The sequence below is a fragment of the Melanotaenia boesemani genome, chromosome 7 (assembly GCF_017639745.1).
Source record: "Melanotaenia boesemani isolate fMelBoe1 chromosome 7, fMelBoe1.pri, whole genome shotgun sequence".
NCBI classification, from domain to species: domain Eukaryota; kingdom Metazoa; phylum Chordata; class Actinopteri; order Atheriniformes; family Melanotaeniidae; genus Melanotaenia; species Melanotaenia boesemani.
Window position 1 is genome coordinate 16,530,741 of NC_055688.1, and position 25,297 is coordinate 16,556,037.

Genomic DNA, 25,297 nt, shown 5'->3' on the forward strand with positions numbered 1-25,297 from the left:
GGATACATTTTTAGAAAATAAATAAAACACAAGAGGAAAAACATTCTCAGTATATTCTATTACTGCAAAACCTAAGTAGCTGTGTAAAATGAGGCATTTAAATACAAGTTATTCATGAATAAACAACAATAACAGATTTTTTTGACACTGTATCAGTTCATGGGAATTTAAAACTTTAGTCTATTATTTATACATAAGATTTACTGATACTGTTGAGATTTTCTGTTACAAAACTGAAGTGTGGGTGGGGACAGAAATTCAACTCTGTACTCCAGACTTTTGCAGATGCTGAAAATGAGAGGAGATTATTCTGTGTGTAGGAGTTTACATTTTAACTCACTTCTTAAGTAAGCATATGGCAACTATTATATGTGATGCTTCGAGTCACATTTCCCACTAGAACACATTCTTGTATATAGCAGTAACAAATCAAGATCAGCCACCAATAACAGCATCTAAACATCCTCTCATAGGTTTGTTGTTTAACTTTAGCTCATAATTCAGCTGAGTTGTAGTTTGTTAAAATCAAATGAACTTCTGAAGTGCAGTATATTCATTAACATGATCCCACGGATGCTGGATATTGCCATGCTGGCAAATAATGTGGTCTTGATGCTTATCTCGACCTCCTTATTAGCCCAATATTTAACATAAATTTTGGTATGTAGAAACTCCATCTTTACCAGCTTTCCCATTGGCTCCCACGTCAACCAATCACAAAACAACCAGAATGTTTCATCACATTAAGAAGCACCTGCTAGTTTCTCACCCTCAAACTGCCCCCTCACAGCCTTCTACTAAAATATATGCATGGTACAGGGCCTGGTTGTATTCTGATCTCAAACACGAGCTAGGATTCGCAGCTCTACAGAAGTCTACTTAAGCTGAAAGCCAAACGTTTATTCACTGTCAAGTGTATTGCAAGCTAATCGCTCGTATTTAACTTAAAATGGGTTTGCAAGGCACTGGCTTTCTCCTCCAGTGTTACCTAATGCTGGCAGTGGCCATGTATTTTGATCTTGGGGAGCAAGAGGAAAAATGCATCATTGAGGAGATTCCAGAAAACACACTTGTGACAGGTGAGTTGTTGACAAGGAATAGTCCTCCACAGTGTCGTTTATGTTCTATGTTCTCAACTTTAGCAATAAATGTGGAATTAGATTCCAAGCTTGTACCTTACTGCCAATTATTGTGACTCACCACTTAACTGTTGAATCATTCTGTAATAGCACAGCCATTTCTTAGATAATTTTATGAAGTGCAAAAATTGAAAAGCAACTTGGTTTATACAGCACACACTTCGCTGACCATTATTACATACTGTGCTCTTAAAAACTGATTTGTCCTGTTTCAGTACCAATCAGTTTCCATAAGAAAAGCAAACAACAATGCATATATTGTGTGGTTTGCTTTCCTATAGCTATATCCAAAAATACAATAAGTAAACAAATGAGTAACTTCATGTTACAATTTTAAGGATTAACTTAATTGTAAATTTGTGTAGTAATTTCAAGTCCAAATAAAAAGAGGCATATGGCTGAACTGCTTGTGGGAGACAGAATTCCTTTTCAGGCCAAGTCAATTTTTTGAAAAGCCACAAAAATAAATATGCAGGTGTGAACATTGACATAACTGGTTTGAAGCAATTAAAGAAAGCTGCATAGTGTCACCAGAGGGTGGGGGTACAAGCTACAACGCATTCAGTAGAAGCAGTTGTTGTCCAAACTGGAAAAAAATAACCTGAAGAGTAGAAAATACAACCTCTGAGGTGCACATGCAGGAAGTAACATAAAGAGTTATTTTTTTTATATCTTGAAAGACAACAGTCAGTCATGTAAGTTTATGTTTTGCTGGCTCAGACCAGAAATGGCTGATAATATACATTATTTTAATCTTTTCTCAATTAGATGTGTCGCAAAGTTGTTTCCATTCTCGCTTATTTTATATAACAGGATTTATTTTAATTTTTACAGTTTCCTTTCACCTTTTCTAATTCACATTTTCCAAACGCTACACAAAAAACACAATGTCTGTATGCGTGTCTCTTACCTGTAGGTCACTTCTTGATGGAGCCTTGGGACCCGAAGACATTCAGCCACTCTCCTCACTTTGGCGTCACTGTGAGAGTCAGAGACCCAAACTATGAGGTACTGCACTCATAGACGAGGTTTATCACTACACAGCCACAAAATAAGTGTTGGATGCTAAATTAGAACATAAGTAGGCCTGTTAAAGGATTCAAAACCCATAATATGATATTTTACATCCAGCACAGTGTTGCTATCTGCTTTAACTGACATGAAATTTTTAGTACTACAGCCTCCTGTGAACCTACTGTATTTATTTATTCTCTCTCCCACATGCAGTTCAACTTTTGGCACATTTATGTTATTAATTTAAACTTTAAGAAACACTTAATACACAAGGGCATCAGGGGAGATGTACTTGATTCCTTTTAAAATTAACAAGCATCATTTCCTTGCCTTAGTCATTTGATCAACGGGGAGAAAAATATCTTTCATCCTCTTTAGGTGCAGATGTCCAAACGCTATGGAAAATTAGGGAAATTCACCTTCACAGCTCACGCCTCTGGTCAGCACTACTTCTGCTTCCAAACAAACTCCACAAGATTTGCTGTCTTTGCTCAAGATAAGGTGGTAAGACCTCTGGACGCTGCAAGAATGATGGGAAACATCCAACGCAAACATTTCTTTTAGAGTGCTAATGACAAAGGATTACATTAGTTAAATTTCCTCCTATTATGTTTTACAGAAGCTACATTTGGACATTCAGATGGGAGAGCACTTGACTGATCCCAACACTGTCAAAGCCAAAGACCATTTGCAGACTCTCGAGGACAGTCTCATTCACCTTACAGAACAAATGGTCTACATCACAAGGCAACAGGAGTACCAGAGGGTAAATTTTACTGTACTGTCTTAATCTATCAATCTGATCACTTGACAGAGCTCAGTGCACCACACAACAGAAAGAGGTCTTCATGGATGTTGAGAAAGCTACTCCTGCCATTCAGTTTTTACCCCAGCAAGGGGTAAAACATTACACTATTCAGAGTAATTAAAATATTCAAACTAACATGACATCTCTCTTCAAATATTACTGAACTGGGGAAAATATTTAACAGTGTATAGCTGCAAAAATTAATGCTTCTGTCTCCTATTATTTATGTGCCATCACTCAGGAGAAGGAGGAGGTGTTTCGTCAGATCAGTGAGGAGACCAACAGCAAGGTGCTGTGGTGGGCCGTAGTGCAGACCTTCCTACTGCTGTCTGTTGGTTTCTGGCAGATGAAACGCCTTAAAGACTTCTTCATTGCCAAAAAACTGGTGTGATAGAGCTGTAATCTGTCAAGGATACGCCTCATAGTTCATTCTTTCCATTTTCTGTGTCCCACTGTGCCATTGCCAGAATTACTTTTGTATGCAGCAATAAAAATGTTTCAGACCTAGAAATATGAATTAAAATACCAGTGTTTACCCAATAGCAAATGAGATGGTACTGTTAAAGGGTATTTATGACTAGCAGAATAACATGATTTGGAAAAAACTAAAAAAGTTTGACAAACGTTTGTGAATTCTGTTGACTGTTGCCTATGTGTTGTCCTATTTTGTTGCTATATAAAATACCCAAGTTCTAAATATTCATATAAAGAAGAAACTCCAACCTCTTTCAACCTCTAAGGTTGTAGATATCAAAACCATCTGTACCTTACCATCTAAAACATTAGATAACCACAGTATGGCATATTACAGTTCCATTATTAATTTAACAACTAAGCCAGACTTATTCTGTACCTTGTATAACTAAATTCTGCAGCAATAACTCAGAGTAATCATTTTTTTACATGATAATGTTTATAATGTTGCTTCTGTTCATTGAGGCTTATGGGAACTTTGTTTATGCACAGCCTTGTTAAGGTGCCACCACAGTATTTCAATGGTGCTGAAATTTCTTTTCTTTTCCATAGCCTTCCTGTTGTTTATTTGCTAGTGTGTTTGGAGTCATTGTCATGTTATTCTGGCCAGGCTTTAGCTGATGAACATATGGTCCCAGATTTGGCCCTCAAAACTGTGGCCAAATCAATGATCACAAGTTGTCCAGGTCATAAAACTACATAAACAAGAAAGAACATTTATCAGTGGAGAAGATTCAGTTGGAGTTGTCCATACTGGTGACTGACAGGCTCCTGTCAGCTTGATGGGCAGCAAAGATTTCTTCTCTAAAATCATTGCTGATGTCTTTCCTCCTTAGCATTGAGTTAACACACATGTGAAAGCTAGACCAGCAAACGTCTACTTTTATGCAAGTGGTCATACTGATCAGGTGTACTTGATTAGCAGCACCTTGCTGCTATACCAGCTTAATTTCAACAGAAGCAATAAGTGTCTACTTAGTTTTTTACACACAGTTTCTGCATTTTAGTTTAGGTTTTGATAAATAAATAATGGCACAGAGTAATATGTCCACTGTTTGTCACCTTAGCTTGTTAGAACTAATTTAAAACCTGTAAGGTTCATACATATTTTATGACCTGACACTTTAAATGCAAATTCAAAACCCTTAGAATAAAAAAAAAAGTCCTTTTTCCCAAAATGCATTTTGTTCTGGAACAGATTCATAATGTGACTACTATGCTCTTAAATGCTCATGTATTTTACAATACAGCCAGCTGTTTAGGTGACGAACTATAAAATTTGAGCTTGAAGTGCAATTATTAGTGTGTTATTTTTTCCTCATTATGCAAAGTTTCATTTCATACTTAGCGTTTAAATACATGGAAAAGAAAAAGGTTTGTGGAGAGAAATAATCTATGAAAGCTAAAAGTTTAGCTACAGGTGACTGACTCAACCACGTTAGGTGCGTCTTAAGTTAGCGTTTATCAGTACGTTTAATTCTGACGTCGTTACGTACTGATAAAATTTATTTTGTGACCGGAAGTATGTAATAGTAGTAATAGTAAAGGTAGTTTTGACAGTTTTAGTAAAACTTCTTATTAACTAATAATCAACTAAATAAATACGTTAAATACATCGGTAAACCTACACTCATCTGCTATGAATATATAGGTTATATAACGATTTTAAATGCTAACTTAGCATTTAGCTTAACTAACTAACTGGTAATCTGGTCATTGCTACCTTAGAGTGAACAAAGATTTTCTCTTTTAGAAATACAGAAAATATTTCTGAACAGCATAGTAAATGTAGCCGTCAGCTGTAATACCAATTAGCTAAATTTGTCGGTACAAGAAACGCAGTAACAGTTACATAGCTAAGTAATTAGCTAGTAAACTTAACGCTCATTTCATCTAATTGCAGGTTTTCAAATGTCTTACTGGGTCTGCTGCAATTCCTGCTTTGGTTCACCCAGCGCAGACCGCAAACTGGCTGTCACCTCCTGTGGTCATGTCTTGTGTAGTGTCTGTTATCAGAAAGGTAGACAAATATATTTTCATTGAAACGTGTTAAAAACAATCATACCAATGTTTGCATATTCAGAAGATAAATGCACACTTCAGCTGAGCCTTACCGACTGCTCATGCAGCGTTATTAGACAGGGACATCTGTTGGACATGAAGCGATATTACAGAACCGATTAAACATCCAGCAGCTCTTCAATGAATATTTAGATGGCTAAGACCTCCAAAAAGAAACACATAAGAAACAAACTTAACACACCTGTTGTCACACAGGGTCTAGTTCTTATAGCAGATGACTGACTTTAAACTAGTCATCCTGTCACTGTGTGCCTTAAATTATGTCCTCACATTAAATAAGAATGAAGTCACGCCATTCAACACTCATCATGGGAGTAATGGAAGTACTTCTGGTGGTCCCTCAATCCCAGTTTGGGAACTTCTGATTATATTCCCAAGTTCCAGCTCAGCTCCTGATGGGTTCCCTCTAAAGTCCAAGTTAATAACTTATTTTTACTCAGGAAAAATCACTTTGGAAAGCCCTTGTTTTTTAGTTAATGCATCTGAGTGAGCTTCAACATTTCTTCTATTAAGAGTTGCCCAGTCAGACCATGAATGTTTGTGAGCAAATGCAGTCTTTTTTTCAGGCAACCCAGGGGAATGTTTCATTTGCAGCACCCAATGCCAAGTATCACCTCTCTCAGATAAAGTAAGTAGCTTTCTTCTATTTGAACACCATCCTCAGAGGCCAATGTCATTTCAAAATGTTGCTGTCATCACAGTTGTATACATTGTCTTCATTTCAGAGCAGCTCTGATGTGAAGGCCTTGTTCTCTGACATCAAAACAGTGGCAACCAAACACGTAGCAGAGATCAGCAAAGTTTGTTCATTTTTTTAATATCAAGAGTTTAAAACAGACTACTTTTATCTTCACTATATTAAGTAGTTAAATTTGTTGTATTCCGTCCATGTAGCAAAGCTTAAAAATTAGGTTTAAAGTGTAAATATAAATTATTCAGTATGTAATGCACTGCATACGAGTGCTGTTTCTTCCCTTTCTTCAGGTTATGATGTTTCAGACAAGACATCAGAAGCGGCTTTTGACTCACTTTCAGCAAAGGGTAAGAGGAATTTTATATCTGTTTTCTATTTGGTAGATAATTAACTATTTTCATTTGCCTTTTAGAGTTGTTTGAAGATGTGTTTTGCTTTTGAACAAGAAAACCTGATTATAAATTTCAACCAAGTAACCATACTGAATGTATATTTAAACAATTTTCTGTCCCTACTAGCAGCCTACAAAAACAGATATAAATAATACTGATAATACAGTATAGTCACACTTGCTGAACCAGAGCATTATTAAACATTTTTTATTACAGAATGAGAAACTAGAGGAGGTGTTAGTCAAGATGAAACAAGAAATGCAGCAGATGAAGAGGTTAGTAGAAACTGTATGATTACAATACATTAACACAGAGGTTTCTAAACTGGAGCTTATGATAAAGTTGGGACACTTTGTTACTCATTTTTCCCTTTTAAAAGGAAGCTGAATGAACAGAGTGCCTACATTGCTCAGCTGGAAAACTCACTTCAACATCAGAGGTAAAGTGCTGAATAAATATTTCTGACAACAAACTGAATATGTTGCTGACGTGTCTCTAAATATGCACGGTTGTAAAAAAGAAATAAGATCTGGAAAAGTTAAGAAGTTAGATTAAGTAATTAAATGTTTTAATTTTTCTTTTGGATTTTGACATAAATATAAATGCATTTTAAGCCAGCTGGATGCTTTTCTCTTCATCCCTCACTAGGTGTCACTCCTGAGTCATTAATGCTTTGCCAGCTTCTGCAGGACTGAATGAAATAAGAGATTTTTTTTTCTTTAAGAACCCAAACAGCTATATTTACGCAAGCCTTTTTCGGATTTTGCAGAAAGTTGCAACAAATAAACAAATAATTTATAATTTCCCAACAAATACTAAAAGGATTTTAAATGTTATGTAAAAATAAAACTTCAGATTCCTGTTCAACAGTATTACATCTTTAAATGCAGGTGAGGCCAGTGATGTAGGGTTTGGAGACAGTGGCCCTGAGGAAAATACAGGAGGCAGAACTGGAGGTGGCATAGAGTAAAATGTTGAGGTCCTCTTTGGGAGTGACAAGGATGGATAGGATCAGGAATGAGACATACGTCAGAGGGACTGCACATGTTAGATGTTATGGAAACAAAGTCAGAAATGCCAGACTAAAATGGTTTGGGCACATACAAAGAAGGGATAGTGATATTTCGGTAGAAAGATGCTAAAGTTGGAGCTACCTGGCAGGAAGTGAGGGGAAGGCCAAACAGATGATGTATGGATGTTACGAAAGAGGACCTGAAGTTAAGTTTGGGTAAAAGAGGAGGATGCAAAGGATAGGATTAGATGGAGGCAAATGAGTTGCTGTGGTGACCCCTGAAGGGAGCAGCTGAAACGAAGTTGTAGTATTACATATTTGGACTCTTTCCCCTGACAAGAATCCCTTTATGCTTTAAAGTATATCAGATGCAACACTACACTAATGCCTCTTTTAGTATTTTGCAATCTGCAAATAAACATAAAAGCCCCACCTTTCCCTTCTGTCACTTTTATCAAGTTTTAAAACCCAAACACTTTTTCATGGCTCTTACATCCTTTCTTTTAACCCATAAAGGCCTGACTCATTCAAAAATAGTAAGAAAAGTCCAAATTTTTTAAATATGAGGTCTTTATTTGGCCCTTTAACAAAATGTAACAAAAAAAAATTTTTTTGGGGGGGATATCTACCATTTATTACCATGTGATAGTTTAAAAATATTATAATGTGGTTTTCTGCTTCTGGGTATCTATTAGGGGACAGAAGACAAGTATCAGATTGTGTTCAACAGGATTTTAAGCAAAGTTTATACCATACATTGAAGCAAAATGTCTCAGAAACTGTATGTGACAAATATGTCACGTCGGGTTCTTATGGGTTAATTGAAATTGTAGGAAAAGCTACCAAATGGATCTTGTTAAATATCTTTAACTTATCTAGCTTTTAATCATTTCAGTTTAACTTTTGTTTTATCTAAAGCACTTTGAATAGTCTTGGACATTAACAAATACATTTAATGTACAAATAAATTTGGCTTGCCTTGTCTTAAAATGAAAGAAAGCAAAGAAAAGGTTCATCTTCCACATTTATTTCCCTCTGGGATGGATAAAGTATTTCTGATTCTGTTCTTTGGAACTTAGTTCTTCTTCTTGCTCAGCCTGATTTACTTTAACTGTACGCGTCACCATTGCTGGAAGCAAAACAAGAATTATGTTGCTATGAACATTGTTATGTTCAGTCTTATTTATTATTCTAATACAGTATTAAGCTGTCAACAGTGCCTCAGATCAGCCGCAGTTCCCATACTCCACAAGGGCATAAACCAGGTAAACAACCTCATGATTTAATAGCTGTTTTGCCTCTTTTGATCTATATGACACAACGATCAAATCCAGATAATCAGAAATCACAAAAGCATTATCCAGCTATGTATCTTATGTATTATTTACATTGTTTGTGATGAAAAAATATGATTTATTCTGAGTATTAAGCATTATTTCTACTTAAAAAAGATCAGAAAACATTACAAAACAGAGCATTTTTCCTACTGACATTCACAGTGAGAATATAAAGTTAAAAACTTATTTGTTCCCCCAAATGTTTTGCATGATGATGACAGCCAAATTGGATTTAAGAGAAGAAGAAAAAGTTGGCATCCTCCTTCAGAAACTTTATGATACGTCTTCTGCATAACCTCACTTGTCTTTGTCATTAGTGGTATACAGTATAATTTAAAGTATATTATGTCTCTCCAGTCCTACAGATTCCCTTCAATTCCACTGTGTCCTTCTCACGACACTCACCAGTCACTAACATGTGAGTATTGTCCCTGTTTGTCTTCATGTCATTAACCCCTTTTTTCCTTTGTATACTCTTTGAATTCTCTTTTGCTCATTTCAGGCATTGAGTTTTTTCTGTTTTTCATTGTGCATCACTATCCCTCAGACTTCTTAAATTCTACATCTTAAGTCTTGATGTCTTATGTTAGCATTTAGCTTTTGTTTAGCTTTGCCCCAGTGTGGCTGTCCACACTCTCCCACCAAAGCACAGCCGAACTGGCTGACCTCTGCTTGGGTTTTGTTAAGATTCCCTGCTGTGTCTCCTTCTCATTGACAGAGGATTAATTTCGTGTCTGAATTTAATAGTCTTAATGTTGTTTTATCCAATACGTTTTTTCTTACATTTACCAAAAGCAGTAAAGATGATGGATATCAGAAGCAAAGTCCATTTGCTGCAGGGTCATTTTAGTTTTTATACAAGAATGGGCTGTGACCCATCACCTTATTCACTTATAAATGATCGCCTCCACTGAAAACAGCTGGAGAACTTTATTGTATTTGTTTTTACTGTACAGGAATTCAATATATTAGTGATTTAAGCCATTATAATTTGTAAGGTAAGGCCTAACATGTCTTGGTATTTTCTCAAATATGACGTTTTTGCATTTTTTGTAGTGAAAGTACAGTAGAGCAACTTTTCCCTTAGTTACAGGCGCCCATTTTTGCATTCATTTATTTGTAGTGTGTCAGTTATCCTACTTTCAGTGTCAGGCTTTTTCTTTGCAAAGATAATTGTTGCTGTTACAAAAAACATTCAGGCACCACTGCAGTGTTCAGTCAGCTGAACCCAAAAGAACTAATGAAGTGTGCCTTCCTATGTGGCAGCATTGAAAACATGGAGGTAGATGAAAGGAGTCTGTGCAGGAAAGTAAGTGCCATTATTTAACCCACAGTCATTCTTTCTTTCCTAAATGATCAGTTAAGACTTCACAGTATCCTGACATTTACTTCAAGATTTTAGCACATGAGAAATAAAGTACTGAGGTGAAGTGCTTTTTTTTCTTTTACTGTGCATTGTTTTGTTTCAGCCTGACTCTGTATCCAGACTGTCAATAATCAAGCCGCCACAAGACGGACGAATGGGTATGTATTCTGCTCTGTCTGTCATCACACTGCTGTTTTTGTTTTTTTTTAAAGAGAATATTGTTGTCTGCTTCAGACACTGTCTACGACATGTGCTTGCACGTGTTTGGACGTGTGCAAATTGCTTTTATATCAGTGTGGGGATATTAGTATAGTATTCCAAGAAATTCCAAAGAGTCTCACTCCAGTATCTGTTGTAGATGTGTTGGTCTACAACACAAACACAGCATGTTTAACAGCAAGAAATTTAAAAAAGTGGCCACATTTTCACATTTTTAAGCTTTGAAAATTGCTACATACCCCTGTTTTACTTTACAATTCAAACAAAGTACGTTTGCATTTTATAAAACGTTTAGAAATGTGATTTTACAATGACAAATACAATTCTAACATATTGACAAACAGCCATAAGGAGCAGGAGGGGGTTCATGACAGCGTTACACTACAAACCCATGCCAAGAAATGAGTTCAGGCCCTATATGCCTCAATGTTATTCAAAGACACTACCTTTTGTATTTTACCATCAGCTGATAAACGTTGGGCCTTAATGTAGTGTTTCTAAATCCCACTGCCCTGCATGTTTTAAATGTTTCCCAACTCTTACACACCTGATTCAGATTAATTCAACTCCATGTGAAGCTCTTTGAAAACCTGGTAATGAGCCACTTGTTTCAGCCAGGTGTGTTAAAATATAGGAAGCTATAAAACAGGGGTGGGCAGGCCTGGTCCTGGAGGGCCGCAATCCTGCAGGTTTTAGGTGTTTCCCTGCTCCAACACACCTGATTCAGCTCAAATGGATCTGAATCAGCAGGACTGTTGCCCTCGAGGACCAGGGTTCCACACCACCAATCACATGCAGGGCAGTGGGATCTGAGGACCAGGACTGAGAAAACGCTGATGTAAATGAATGCAGGGTAACAGGTTGGCTGTATAAAACAACTGACAAGTCATCTCACAATTTCTTTTTTGGATTTTTATCATTTTTTTCTTGTGAGACTACAGCAAGAATTCAGACATCAGTCCCTGATAAGAAGATACACAAGCAGTGATGACACATATTGAGCGCTTTGTCATCAGTTTGAGGCAGATAAATCCAAAATCTTCACTTATTCTAAAAGTACAGTTTTTTTTTCTTTTGGTATATTTGATGTTATGCTTCCCAATCTTTTAACCATTTAATATCCTGCTCTGTTGTTTGGAAAAGCACATTTTTAGTGACGATATCGTTTTAAAAATTTGTCGAAGCAACTTGCCAGCGGCTTCTTTACCACTTGGTTTAGGTATGTAGTGTTATAAATAAAAAAAACAACAAAAAACAAACACAGATTCTACAACTGTCCCCAAGGAAATGAAAAAAACAAAAAAAACTTTGTTTTTACTTAGTGAGGACATTAAAGGGTTAAATGTTGTGGAGAATAACAGGTGATAACATTGCTGTTGCTTTTCCTGTAGGGTTGTGTAGATATTAACCTTGTGTGTTTTATTAGTGAAACATAGTACATATTTTCTCATTAGAAATCAAAATATTTAACTAGCCGAAGATTTACTCTGCCTTTTAAAGTACGTAACATCAGACTGATAGTTATTTCATGGTAATGACAACTTGTGCCATTCGTTATTGAGCCAGCGGCAGCAGAGCTGTACTTACATGCTGGAGGTGTTTTGCTGTGTTTGGTAGCAACCCTCTGGTGTTAGTTTGAAGTGAAGATGACTCTCCCATTTATCTTGTCTTCCTGGAGGGTTTTCAAAATTACACTTTCAGTAAGCTAATCTGTGGGAGAAAAAAAAACACATAAGCCTGTAATGATACAAATGTACATCATGCATTTTTTTCTAAACCACTGTAAGCCATTTTTATTTGACTTAAGTGGAACATCATCTGGTGTGTTTTCCTTCTGTTTTTTAGGTGGTATCCCTTGCAGGTCATCCAACCAAAACATGCCAGCCGCCCACTCTGCATGCTCAGCCACAGTCAGGTGACAAATCATATGATGCAGATTAATTCTTTAATATATACCATCCATTTGTGTATATGCACTCCACAATCTACTCTGACAGTAATGTTTATGAGCTTAACAAGATGCTCTCCATACATCTGTTGAGCTGTCGTGACTATATTTTAATAAGACTTGTGCTTTTTCTGTATAAGACTGTTAGTTTTATTTAAAGAAATTAGTTTCAAGATGGTTTTTGCATCATGTAGTTGTCCCAAAACAAGAGTGTTGTCAAACAGAGGGCTGTGTACAACTAATAATAAGTATTTCTGAAGAGGTTATTGTAAATACAAAGCAACGGTTTTTCTTTTTTTCTTTTTAGTCGTTTTCAAGGAGCACCTTTGACCTCAGAGATGCCATACAGCCAGAGCTCTGGATGGAAGTCTCTCATCTTCAAACCTCCGGCCTCCTTCAGACACTCCATGTCCTCTCCGGCCTGCCCTCCTCCTTAACATAAACACACATTTATTGTCTGTTATGAAGCCTGTAGAGGGAGTGCCTTTGGCCACATGACACCTCTGTAGAGGTGTTGATAATTTTTGCAAAGTTATCTGTGAGTTGATTTTAGCCATTCTTTATGTACATGTATAATTAAAAACATCCAGCTTGAGTCCATAAGCACTGTTATGAACTCTGTTAACCCATTTGTGTTAAACTGCAATTTTCTGAATTTGCAAATCAAATAAACTTATAATAAACTATTAAAATGATCATTTCTATTGATTAGATAAGTTGGACTTACATGGGTGTTACTGTTTCTGACACTGTTTTGCTTTCTGCAGATTCCCTAGTGAAATTGTGCTGCACTGATTTCTGTGTTGGTAACTAGTACTATGTAGTGAAAGATCAGCTAATTCGTATGAATTACTTTCAGTAATCCAGCAGAGAAACCTTGTAAGGCTTTGAAACCACAAAGCCTTACAAGCTTTTAGCCGAAGGCTCAGTTTGACATGGTGCTCACTGTGCTGCACCAGCACCTGTTCAATTTACAAAGATAAACTGGGATTATGTCGTGCACAAAAGACTAACCCATTCTGCTGGCTTTTACAAGACTGGGCTTAACAGATGACAGACAAATGCTGCAATAACATTAGCAAGTCCTGTTTGAAGCAATACATTTCACTGCCCTTAGCCGTGTTTTCCACAGTGCTGGCCTGTCGGATGTAACTTCAGCAACATGACTTGTCATTTCACCCTCAACTCTGTTACTAAACAGCTGGCAAGTGAAGACAAAGAGGTATGTATCCATATAGAAACATGATATCACCTGAAGTCATCGCAACAAGGAAAAGCTCATGCGATGAAGCGGGAGGCGAGGACGCCTGATGTGTTCAGGCAGGCCGATTCTTTCTTTGTAGACCTGCGTTTTTGCCTCTATTGTCACTGGTTGTCAGGGTGGTGAAACATGTCTATTGAAGAGGGCTCAGGTGTGACTGTGTGTGTTCTGGGTTTGCACACAAAATACTCAGGCACTTACATGTGCGAGTGTGTGTGTGTGTATGTAGAGTTTTTACAGAGTAAGTAGGCCTGATCCTTGTCTTTGCTCCAGAGGGATTTAAAGTCATTTCCTGTTGTTTTCAAGGTCCACTTAGAAATATCTCCCTGGGGCTACCTAAGCTGTCATAGTGAGATGACTAAATCAGAATAATCTCCACCTTATACACTCACACACATACTGGATGATCTATTCTCCTCAAAACACAGGATGTGTTGTGTGTCCAATTAGTAATTTTCACCATATTAATGCATGCTAGAAATGCATTTTTATTCCTTTTCTAAATCCTGCTCCCTCCACTTTTCCACTCATACACTCTCACACAAACTTCTGCATGGCTTCAGGCTGTACAAATGAGCTCTGCCACTTCAGAGAGCTAAAGAAAACTATTCTGATGTCAGTGGTAATTATTCAGCAGCATGTTCCCACAGACCGTCCTCCCTCCCTTCCTGTCTCAGCCTCTCCATCTACATCTTACTTGTGGATGAGCGAGAGAGAGAGAGAAGCTTCTTTCTTAAACTGATCCAGACTTCACACTTTGTCACTCAGTATTTCAGTCTTGTACCTTTAGTGCAGTAAGTGTAATCCCCTCTAGGCAAGACATGACATGAACCAAATGATTTCACACTGAAGCTATTTGTCTTTCTGAGGTGTGCAGAAACTTCTCCTGCTTAATCTTACATGGCAAAATCTGTGATCTCAATCACTTTCACATATTTACGTTGGAAAAGAAAGAAAAAGGAGGTCAAACATGCCCTATACAATCTCAAACATTTAGTCATCTTTGTTTTGAACTTATCAAACAGAAGCAGATGTTCTACAGAATTTCTTATTAAAACACCCAAAGGATAACTCAGAAGTTTTTTCCTTTTTTTTTTTTTTTTTTTTTTATAAACCTCTTTTTCCTCTGGTGTTAACTGTAATTCACCATTTCAATTTTGATAGTCCTGTGCATGTAGTGATTTATTTTCTATCACAAGAAAATGTATAAAGCAACCAAGAGGATATTGTTTAAAATAGCAACACAACAGAAGCCACAGAGGAGGATTTACTTCAAAATGTCACTTTAACCTTCAACCAAACCGTTGTAATAATAGAACTTTAATGAACAATTTATTCTCATATATTACTAATTTTAGAACAGATTTTAGATTAATTGTGGGATTCATTTCTTAATGATTTCAATTTCATAGTGAAGAGCTGGGCAAGGTTCAATTTGTAACCCCTCAACAACCACCAGATTGGTCATGTTATGTTTCATCAACCATGTTTTACCTTTCCAGACCTCAATGGATAAAACTGCTGCCAGTTGACTCAAACAAGTGTGCTGCTTGTGACAATGCAAGTCCAAATGTGCATGTCCTGATTTTAAATATCTCAGAATACCAAAGGGGTTGGAAACCAAGGGTAAGGTGAATTTTAAAAGAGTTTTGTATCTTAGAAACAGACATCTTATTATGCAACACAACAGAGGAGTAGAAGTCATCTTTTTAATCATCCATTTATCCAGCCATGGTTTGCAGGGGCACAAATTTAGACAGTTACCTGGACCTCTCCCTCTCAGAGGACACCAAGCCAACCGAGAGACATAATCTCTCTCTAGCATGTCAAGGTCTGCTTTCAGCTTTACTCCCAGTGAGACACGCCTGAAATACGTCAACTGAAAGGCCCTGTGGAGACATGCTTAACAGATGACTGAACCACCTTTTCTGACTCCTCTCTCTGTGTGGAGAAGACAGATATTAAGCTTTTGGGAATTTTGCAGTTTCTCAAATGCAATGCACAGTCTGACCTTGAAGTGAACTTAGAGGGACTTCCACTTATGACAAGACTGGCAGCCATTTTCAATGTTTTCCCATTTGTAAATAATCTTCCTCCCTTCAGAATGATGGACTCCAAATAATTAGAAATGGCCTTATAACCCCTCTGTGATTGACAGACAGTAACAATAGCATCTCACAGTGCTTTACTGACGCTTCATTTCCTTGGTAATGTGCTAACACGTCCAAATGCTCCTGACCAACAGGCTGCCAAAACTTCTGCTATTATAGAAGTATTCACACCTGCTGACAGGCAATTAATCAAGTGCATTAGATCAGCATCACCTGCCTACGACTTAGCTTCATTCCAATGAAAGCAGTACTTAGCTTTTTACACACTGCTTCTGTATTTTGGCTTACTGCTTCTGGTTTTGTTTATATAATAACTTAGTGTAATATGTCATGTGTTATTCATCTGGGTTTGTATTTCTAATTTCAAGACCTTGTAAGGACATGATGATTGTTTATTATGCCCTGTTGCATAAAACCTTACATTTGAAAGACGGTGTTACTTCCTTTGTCAAGGGACAATATGAACAGAATTCAAATAATTCTGATATTTCACCAGTTTTATTAAAGGTAGGACTTTAGAGGCTTGGGGGATTACAGGTGTGAGTCAGTGGATAACGAGCTCCTTCAGTTGAGACAGAAAATTCCTGTCAGAAAAGTTTGGAATAACTTCCTTTTATATGGTGGCTGTAGATCAGGAAGGAGCACAGACAGACCACTGGGTGGTCTGATCCCCACTCCTCTTTTCAATACATTGGAGTTTTTTCAGCAAGATATTAAAATGAAAGTTTCAGCCAAAGGGACAGATATTTCTTTTAACTTGTCACATTATTTCCTTGATATTAGGTTTGTCATTCAGTTGATTAGACTGTAGATGGCACTATAGTCTATTTGGGAATTGCATATATCCTTTTCCACTGCAGCCATACATTCCTCTGGTGAGTGTGAAGGTCTGCGGACCACAGCTGCCACAGATAGGGATCTGCAGGATGTGGAAGGGATTCACAAAAGGTCCCACACATGCACACAGACTCACTCAAAAACCAATGTAAAATAACCGTTCAATCAATTCTGGGACCGCTGCATTGACTTACATTGACGTCTTGGTTACAAAATCTAACCACTGCTTGATTTGCTCAAACACTTTACATCGTGAAGATGTAAACCCCCAAACTGACTGTGTAGACAAATGTCTCCATAAAGATATAGATTAGGTTAAAAATGAAAATTTACTGCTTTTGTAGATATCAAAAAGAATGACATGGAGGAGCTGCTGCATTTACTCATACAAACACATTCAGTCCAAGGACAGTTTTGTAGCATTTTAGCAGAGAAGAGCTGAATATGGAAGTTGGTTTGTGAATCAGAGAGGAACAGGTGAGGGTTGGTGACCTGGATAGTCTTCAGTGCACATGCAAACACACAGGCATCCCACATGTGAAGGCAGGCAGGCTGCTGTTTTTGAAAGGGGGCCTCATCCAACTGTCCCGTGTATGCTTGAGTGATGTCAGCACAACTGTGGAAGATTCCTTTCCTGTCATACACATGCACATGTGCACTTCCTTATCGTGCACAATCTCTTCTCACACAAACACGTACCATCCAACTTTCCCATTTTACTATTCTCAAAAACAAATGCACACACTTTTGCTCATATGACACACACTCACACAGTGAATGTTAGTTTATCCCCCTCTTTTACTCCCTTACACTCACACAGACACAATCTTGGCAGGATGTGGAGGCAGAAAAAGGGGCCCGAAAGACAACACCAAGATTAGGAGGCTTTTGTCACGGCTCTGTTGCAGACTTTAAAGGCCTTGGCTCCCTTCCCCTCAGCCAGATTTCTTTCTTTTCTCACCCTGTCTGTCCACATCCCTCTCTTTTCACAGGGGGAAGGTAAACATTTGGCACAGAGCTGTGGAGAAAGGGAGGAAAGGTGGAAGGGAGGGATGGGTGGAAGAAGGATGGAAGCCGCCTGTTGCCCTTTTTTTTGTGTTTTTGTTTTCCTAGTTTTAATGGTGGCTTTGTGGTGGTGTGGAGGGTGATTAGAGAGGGAGAGGCATGCAAACAGAAAAGTACTTCAATGTCAGCCAGGTGTTTGTGTTGTTTCCATCTGTATGTATGTGTGTGTAATGGATGCATTAGTGCTTTTGTGTTTATAACTGTGAGCACATGATGCATATGCACTTCATTACTTGTCCAGGTGACTTTGCGTATGTAAAGGTATCTCTCAAGTTTCTGTGAGCAGATGTGTGTATGTTTTCCCATGTGTGTGTGTGTGTGTGTGAATCCTTCATGGTCACTGACTCCTTTCACCTGAGTGCTCCTTTCCCATTGAAAAGGCACTTGATGGTAAACGGCTCTTTGGACAGCTTTTCTTCGTCACCAACCACAGCTGCTGTTGACTCAAGCGTCCAGGAATCTCTTCCATGGGTTCACACCCATTTAACCAGCAAAATGCAGGGCAGAACCCCCTGCCAGAAAGGATAAAACAAAGGCCGAAGGTCCAAAATATGTGCCCTGGCTATGGACGAGTTATTGTCAAAACACAGCCATTGTATTAGCCAGAGGAAATGATGATACAAAAGATAAATGAGAAGCATTCACTCATAACTGTAATGACTTACTGACAGGTGATTTTAGGTAGAAGTATCCGCACAAGTTAAAGCAGGAAGCACAGTAACTAAAAACCAAAACAAAAAAAAAGAAAAAAAATGACATTACTCTTTAGAACAAACCTAACATAAAAGCTTGTTCAACACTGTACACAAAACAGTTGTGACAAAACAGTCTTGGAAATCTTGCAAAAGTTGATCTACCTTTCAAATGAACTGCGAGACTACATTTACCTAACAAAACAAAGATTCATCCATCATCTCAGTGTCTCAGGAAAGTCTTTGGTGAATTTGGTTCTTGTCTAAACTCATTGTGTCATCAGCGGTTATCACTGAGCTAAAGAATTTCTTTACATAAAGCTCACCCCACACCATAGAAAAAACACAAATAAATATAGACAAAGACAGATTTTCAGAGATATATTTAGAGAGTTTTTTAGTGTCATGGACAGAAAACCAAATGAAGAAAAATCCTCCTTGTTTTTTTTCTTCTTTAAACAACACACACTGAACATCTGAATTCTTCAGTAAGTTTACAGCATGAGTCATGGATGTAAAGGGCTTTAAGACAAAACTCTGTAGTTACTGTTACTATGGAAACATGAACATAACTGAATCCAACTGGATGGGTGAGTAGATAGATAGATAGATAGATAGATAGATAGATAGATAGATAGATAGATAGATAGATAGATAGATAGATAGATAGATAGATAGATAGATAGATAGATAGATAGATAGATAGATACAAAATCTTTAAATCCCAATGTGATGTCTGCATGGTTGACAGAAAATAATTTACTGTGCTGTATTTGAATCATACAGTTTTCAGTAAATACTCTTTTTAATTTAATTTAATTTAATTTAATTTAATTTAATTTAATTTAATTTAATTTAATTTAACAAACAAACATTTTTAGGGACTTCCCTGACAAATGATGGTAGAGACAGTTGGAACAGATGGTATCTGGCCTCCTTCTGTCCAGTCCTGCATCATTCTTTCCCCTTTCATTTGACACTCATCTTTCATTTTCTCATCTCCAGACCTGAGCTACAGTGAGATCAGCACATCTGTCGGCAGCTCAGCTCTGTGTCATCCTCCTCCTCCCTGTTTCTCCTTATCTTTCCTCATCTGCCCGTCCTTCCAGTCCTCTTCACAACTCTAAAAGTCAATCAAATTTCCAGTAGATGATCGGGTGCAAATGAAACTTACCAGATACGACAGAAATAGCTGAATCTCAAAGATGAGAGCAGCCCAAAGCAGTCTGTTTGTTGCCTTTAGTTTTTTTCTTTAGCTTTTACACACATATAATGCATCTTTCATCGCTGTATTCATAAGATGTGTATTCATAAGGGATCCAGGAACAAAATCAAAGTGGAAATGTAATTCAGTGGTCAAGAATAAGTCCTCATGATTAACATGGTATGTCAGAATTAAAACAAAAGCGAAAACCCAAGAGAATTGTGTGTAGGGATGCAATCCATCCATAATGATCAATGGATGTTATTCCTTGCTTTAGGTAAAAGCCAAAAGACTTTATTTTCTGGGATGGGAAAATAAGAAAGACATTTAACTTTTAATGTACAGAGATTTGACTTAAGTTTTTCTTCTCTAAACGGCATGTTATAGCCTACTGGAACTTAGCCAAAACTTTCGGGCTGGTAAGGACATAAGGAAAGAGGGATGGAGAAAAATACAAAGCTCTACTTAGTAAAAATCCTTCACAGGTACTTAGGATTTTGGGCTAAAGTTTTACTTTTCATACTGCCAAGTAAACACAGGAAAACTATAAAATATTCCTGAATGACCCAGTTAGAGCAGGAATCTGAACCCCAAGTTAAGCATCTTTGGAAACTGGTGCACTCTGCTTAAGTAGCTGTTTAGCAAGGCACCCCACCCAACCTGCCTGAGCTTGATTAATTCTTTAAAGAAACTTCCAATGGAAAGGTGTGCCATGTTTACAAGATCATTCCCATGTAAACCTGATCACTACTGAAGGCGCTTTCATCAAGCACTACATGCATGGTCTGAATTTGTATATAAAAAGTCGTTTAATAAAATAACAACATATTCTAACACTCGTTTTCACTCTCGTGATGTGGACAACTGTGTGTGATGACTGAAGAGAAAAAGAACTGTATGAGTTTGAAACATGAAGTATGGAAAAAGGTTTGAAAAAAGACTCACTCCAATTGCTTCCACACTCATCTGCAAACAGTTTTAAAAGCTTGTTCTGGCCACCTAGGTGCCTGTTACTAAAGCTCAGTCTTGCCAATAAATAAGAGAAGGTCAACATTAGGTTTTAAGAAGCAGAATTCAAAACAAACATGGTTAAAAACCTGAATATTTGACAACTGCTTTGAGCTGTCCAGGTGAGAATGGATGCAGCCACACACAGATCTGTAATGTTAAAGAATAAAAATCTGTCTTTCATTGTAGCGCAGGAAGAAAGACACCATCACTCGTATTTTTTTATTGGCACCAATAACATGATTACAATGGAAGGGAAACAATTTTTAATCTAAATGATGATACACTGTACAAGATTGTCGATACAAATATAATTGATAAAATCTGTATAATTTTCAGCACATATACAGTATCTTACATGGTATTTGCTACATAGCTTACATTATGACTCTTAACACATTCATGCAATATAATGCCCGATATATGGAAAAATAAACATGTCAAAAATATAAATTAGAAACACCTTCTTTTCCAATCTGGACAAAATTTAGCATTTACAATGTTTTGTGGGCCTATGTGTTGCTAAAGCTTCTGTATGGTCAAAGGCACTCTTACTAAATAATATAAAAGACTATTTAACTTCAACACTAACGTCATTCTATGTACAAACGAGTGGTAAGTGCACATCTACACAGTCTGTTTAGTAGCAGTCCATTAGCTTTGATGCATTATGCCACCATGACAGGGCTTATTCACTGAATGAAAGGAACCGCGAGAAAATTAATGGTCATTTTTTACCATTACGCCTTATTCTAAAAGAGGGAGGATACCTTCGGGTAACATTTACAAAGTTCAGTTATTTTACAGGGTGAGCAGATGTTCTGAAAGAAAAATAAAATGTATTTACAGATAATGTAGGAAAGAGGTAAAGATAAGCTAATTTCAGTCGAAGCTGGTAGCACAGTGTTAACATGAGATCCCTTTGGAGATGCATCACATGCATTTAGACAGCAGAGTAAGCACATTTTTTCCCACTGTCTCTTATTTAAATTAGAAGTTTTATACAGAAACAATAGGAGACTCCACAAAAAACAGTCACCCTGACTGTTTAAACATATGCAAAGTGTAGTGATTTAACATCTTGCTTAGCTGGAGTAAAATAAGAAAAGGAACTTCACAGGTATCAAACTTATTTTCATTAAAAAAGAAGAAAGCTAATGGAGACTTGAAGCTGTGGTGTATTGCTCCAGATAACATATCAGGGACAAACATAAAAATAAAAACAATTAGAAAAAGATATTTGTACATTGTCCTTCTTGATTTATGTGCAAAAATAAATGGTGAGGAAAAAAAAAAGAACTTGCCAGATGACTTTAAATAACGTTTTTGTCAAGTGGTTCATTAAAAACACTCAGTTGATTTTCTTAAACCTCATTTATATTTCAAATGAATACATTTTTTTTCAGTTATCTTTTTAACTTTGTTTAATTTCTATCTAAAATTGTCCGGATCGAGTCGCCTCACTGTTTCGACCACAGCTGGCCAAACATGCCCCTCAGTGAGTGCTGTAAGTGAAAATGGCTGACACCTAAATCTAATCTTAGCACATCTTTTTTATACAGCTTTAATTTAGTGGTTAGATTCATCAGTACACACACAAACACAAGAATGGACACCAGAGATAGAACAGAAGAGAATCTGGGAATTTTGCTCTGTGATGGGGTTGAGTACAGGTGATGCATCCCAGCACCTCACAGAGCTAAAAGCTTTCATTTGCTGATACACAGTGAAGAAGTTAACCACAAATCATCTTAATGAAAGGTAAAGCTACTTTTTTTCCCACCAAATCCACAGCTGATTTTGTGAGTTTTGTATAAAAACGAAACTTTGGATCATAGAGTTATTAGCACTAATAAATAGCTAATTCAATTCCCAAAACACTGTCAATAGAAGGAAAAGATGAAGTAATTAAGACCTGAGCTTCAGTTGATATCAAAAACAGGTTTCCATTAGATTTAATTTTGTTCAAATTACAACAAAGTTGATGATACATTTATAGATGTTTCCCTTTTTCTGCCAAGCAAGTTCCACTGGTTGGAAACTGTGTACAACAGTATGGGGGGAAATATCAAACATTGTCTTTACAAACCCTTATTTTCTTGGGAAAGGTCTGTTTAGCCACAAATACAGACTTGTGAAAGTGCTCCATTGGTGTGTTGGTGTGTGATTTTCAGGTGGCATTAATATTAGGCCAAACTGTAATGAGGGAGAAAGGAAATCCACATACAAGTGGATTATACAGATTTGTGGATGTCATTATAGAAAAATGTCTCTCAAAAGGGTCAGTAGAAGTGTTGATAAATGTAATAGCAAGTATATCAAAACATACAGGATCAAATATCCATATCATCCATATCCTACGAACATAGAAAGAAATGATTACATTTCACGGGTCTCGCGCAGCGCTAAGAGCAGTACATGTTCTAGGAGTGCTGGTAAGTTGGGCTATATAACTTTCCGGAAAAAGACATGACTAAATGTTATAAAAACATTAATATTTGATTCAGTTTTAAGCTGCTTCCAATCGAAATTTCCTAGATGAGAATAAAATTTGTTTGATCAGGCTGACTGAGCATGAGAAAGCAGCTTTATCCTACAACTCTGCTCCTAAAACAAGTCTCTGCTTTAAAATAAGTGGAGACCGAGAATATGCAAAGCTTCTTCTGATGTACATCATATCATAATGTGAGGTGTTCTGTAAAGCAGTCATAGCCTAACCTTACACATGAAGCAGGTCGATTGAAGCTCCCTAGACGTAACAGAAAAACCTGCAACATATCTGGTGAATCACAGATGAGCCACAAAATCCTGAAATAATGCCAGAAAGCACCATGATATCCATCATGCTGATCTCTTTTACACTAAGCGAAGGTTGAACAAAAGCAAAAAAAGAGGCGTTGCAAAACAGAAAATGCCAACAATCTCTGGGAAATAAAGGTGCTGTCAATGATAGGATCTGTCAGTCTTTTTAGAACAGGAATTAGTACCATTGTAATCAGTTTTCTAAAACCTTACAGCATTGCTTTGATTAAAATCAATCTAAAGGAGATGCAGCCTGTCACTCAGATTGCTCTTTTTTTCCTCACAGCACCCAGATAGCAGCTGGATCCTGATAAAAGCAGCTTTGAGTCCAGCAGATGTAACAACACCAGAAGCCTTTGTTGTTGCCAAGGTTGAGGATGCAGCAGTTTGTCTTAGGGTTGTTGTGGCTCAGTTTAGAGACTTTAGCTGAAATTAAACTTTTGGTTACAGAAAACATATATTCCTCTTTATAGATTACCCTACATGAAAAAGCATGCTAAATGCTGTATTATCATTTCTATATAAACTATAAGTAGCTATAGATGAAGCATTTCATGTGGGCAAGGTGTAGTATGGATGACTTCTAGGGAGACTGCAGTAGAGAGCAGACTATTTTTTTTGTGTTATGATATATAATAAATCCCTGACTAGAAGATAGTTGGGGATTTTTCCTCTCATAGATCACACTGGATTAAATAAAGAGCTTCTTTCTTTACATTCTTCATTGCTCATGCCTTGAGTTAGTCCATTTACAAACACATGTCTGCAGTCGAGTTGCATGATCCCAAGTTTGTGTTTTTGAACCCGCGTGGTCTCTTGCATGTTCTTTGCTCTGTAAGTCAGCTTTTAACTGTTACGAATGAGTCTGCGTGTCTCTGTTTGAGAAAGGGAAGCGTGTGACACGCTTCAGCTTGCTCGCCTTCCTGCTAACACTGGTAATGAATGTGCTGATGCTGGTGCACTTTCCCGTCCACGTGTGAATGTGTGTGTGTGTGAATATCAGTGTAGATATTGGGGTAGACCTTGGGAGCCAATCCGGTGCCTCCTTGAGCCAGAAGCAACTGCTGATGGGCAATGTAGTCCTCATAGGAAAGGCAGTCTTTGTCCCCGTTGGCTGTTTGAGGAGTGAGTGATGGGCCAGCTCGGTCGCGATTGGCCACAGGCAGACGCTGAGCGGCAGGGAGGGCAGAGGAGGACGAAGGAGATGGAGAGGAGGAGCAGGTACGTTTTGATTGGCAGAACCAGAGGAGGGCAGTCCCTAAGATGAAGGTGACACCTGCTGGTATCCCAATGATGACAGGCCAGGGGAGCGTTGGGGATGTTGCTGTGGGGACAGAGGGCTGATGCTTCCGATCTGCAAAGGATTAAGAAAAAGAAATAAACAACAGGTGAATTAATAGCTTGAAATGTTGAATATTAAGTCAATGATATCAGATGCCCCGTGGGCAGGACATTACTAATAAGTTTGTATTTTACTCAGTCTCCCTTCCAAGTACCTACACATGTTTTACACCATTGAAAAGCTAAGATTCCTGAGATTGAAAGATGTATATATACCATTCCAGGCTGCAATCATAACTCTAGATTGAAATGCAATTTATCTCTGAAGCCATACTGTACTCAGGTAGCAGAAAAAAACATTGCTCTTACATTAGCAAGGGTCCAGTAAAAGTAGGCCAGTAAAAAAATTGGTCCACAATAAGTCTTTTATCCATAAAAACCCATTTTAGGCAAGAAATTTAAGTATTTTAAGGAGTTAAAATACTTTAGCCTTGAATGTTATGTATAAACTCCTTCTAACCAGTGAGATCAGACAGTTAAGCAGATCCAAT

At 37.4% G+C, this 25,297-nt stretch overlaps 3 protein-coding genes and 1 long non-coding RNA gene across 6 annotated transcripts in view; 2 read left to right on the forward strand and 2 right to left on the reverse strand.

Annotated features, from left to right (window-relative positions):
* The first annotated feature begins 607 nt into the window (after positions 1-607).
* Positions 608-3,548, forward strand: si:ch211-255i20.3 (transmembrane emp24 domain-containing protein 11). The gene is made up of 5 exons (XM_041990093.1): positions 608-1,079; positions 2,056-2,147; positions 2,532-2,657; positions 2,773-2,919; positions 3,203-3,548. The coding sequence occupies exons 1-5, from the start codon at positions 950-952 to the stop codon at positions 3,350-3,352; spliced, it is 645 nt and encodes a 214-aa protein (XP_041846027.1). The 5' UTR covers positions 608-949; the 3' UTR covers positions 3,353-3,548.
* LOC121642984 lies at positions 1,095-5,439 on the reverse strand. Its single transcript, XR_006011020.1, has 3 exons — positions 5,356-5,439; positions 2,050-2,118; positions 1,095-1,740 (listed from the first exon to the last, which is right to left on the reverse strand). It is a non-coding gene; the product is annotated as an uncharacterized LOC121642984 (long non-coding RNA).
* Positions 4,798-13,137, forward strand: LOC121642982 (probable E3 SUMO-protein ligase RNF212). 3 transcript variants are annotated; one of them, XM_041990092.1, is made up of 13 exons: positions 4,798-4,809; positions 5,339-5,455; positions 6,084-6,145; positions 6,243-6,317; positions 6,502-6,558; positions 6,820-6,878; positions 6,983-7,042; positions 8,816-8,880; positions 9,310-9,370; positions 10,219-10,261; positions 10,422-10,476; positions 12,383-12,452; positions 12,793-13,137. In XM_041990092.1, the coding sequence occupies exons 2-13, from the start codon at positions 5,347-5,349 to the stop codon at positions 12,920-12,922; spliced, it is 846 nt and encodes a 281-aa protein (XP_041846026.1). In that variant the 5' UTR covers positions 4,798-4,809; positions 5,339-5,346; the 3' UTR covers positions 12,923-13,137. The 3 variants fall into 3 exon arrangements, with proteins under 3 accessions (XP_041846026.1, XP_041846024.1, XP_041846025.1); XM_041990090.1 differs by lacking the exon at positions 4,798-4,809 and adding an exon at positions 4,903-4,953; XM_041990091.1 differs by lacking the exon at positions 4,798-4,809 and adding an exon at positions 4,948-5,053.
* A 7,729-nt stretch (positions 13,138-20,866) lies between these two features.
* fgfrl1a (fibroblast growth factor receptor like 1a) overlaps positions 20,867-25,297 on the reverse strand; it is a 75,396-nt gene continuing 70,965 nt past the window's right edge. The window contains exon 8 of the mRNA XM_041990292.1: positions 20,867-24,819. Coding sequence (XP_041846226.1) covers positions 24,392-24,819 — 428 coding nt within the window. The 3' untranslated portion in view covers positions 20,867-24,391. The remainder of the gene's footprint in view (positions 24,820-25,297) is intronic.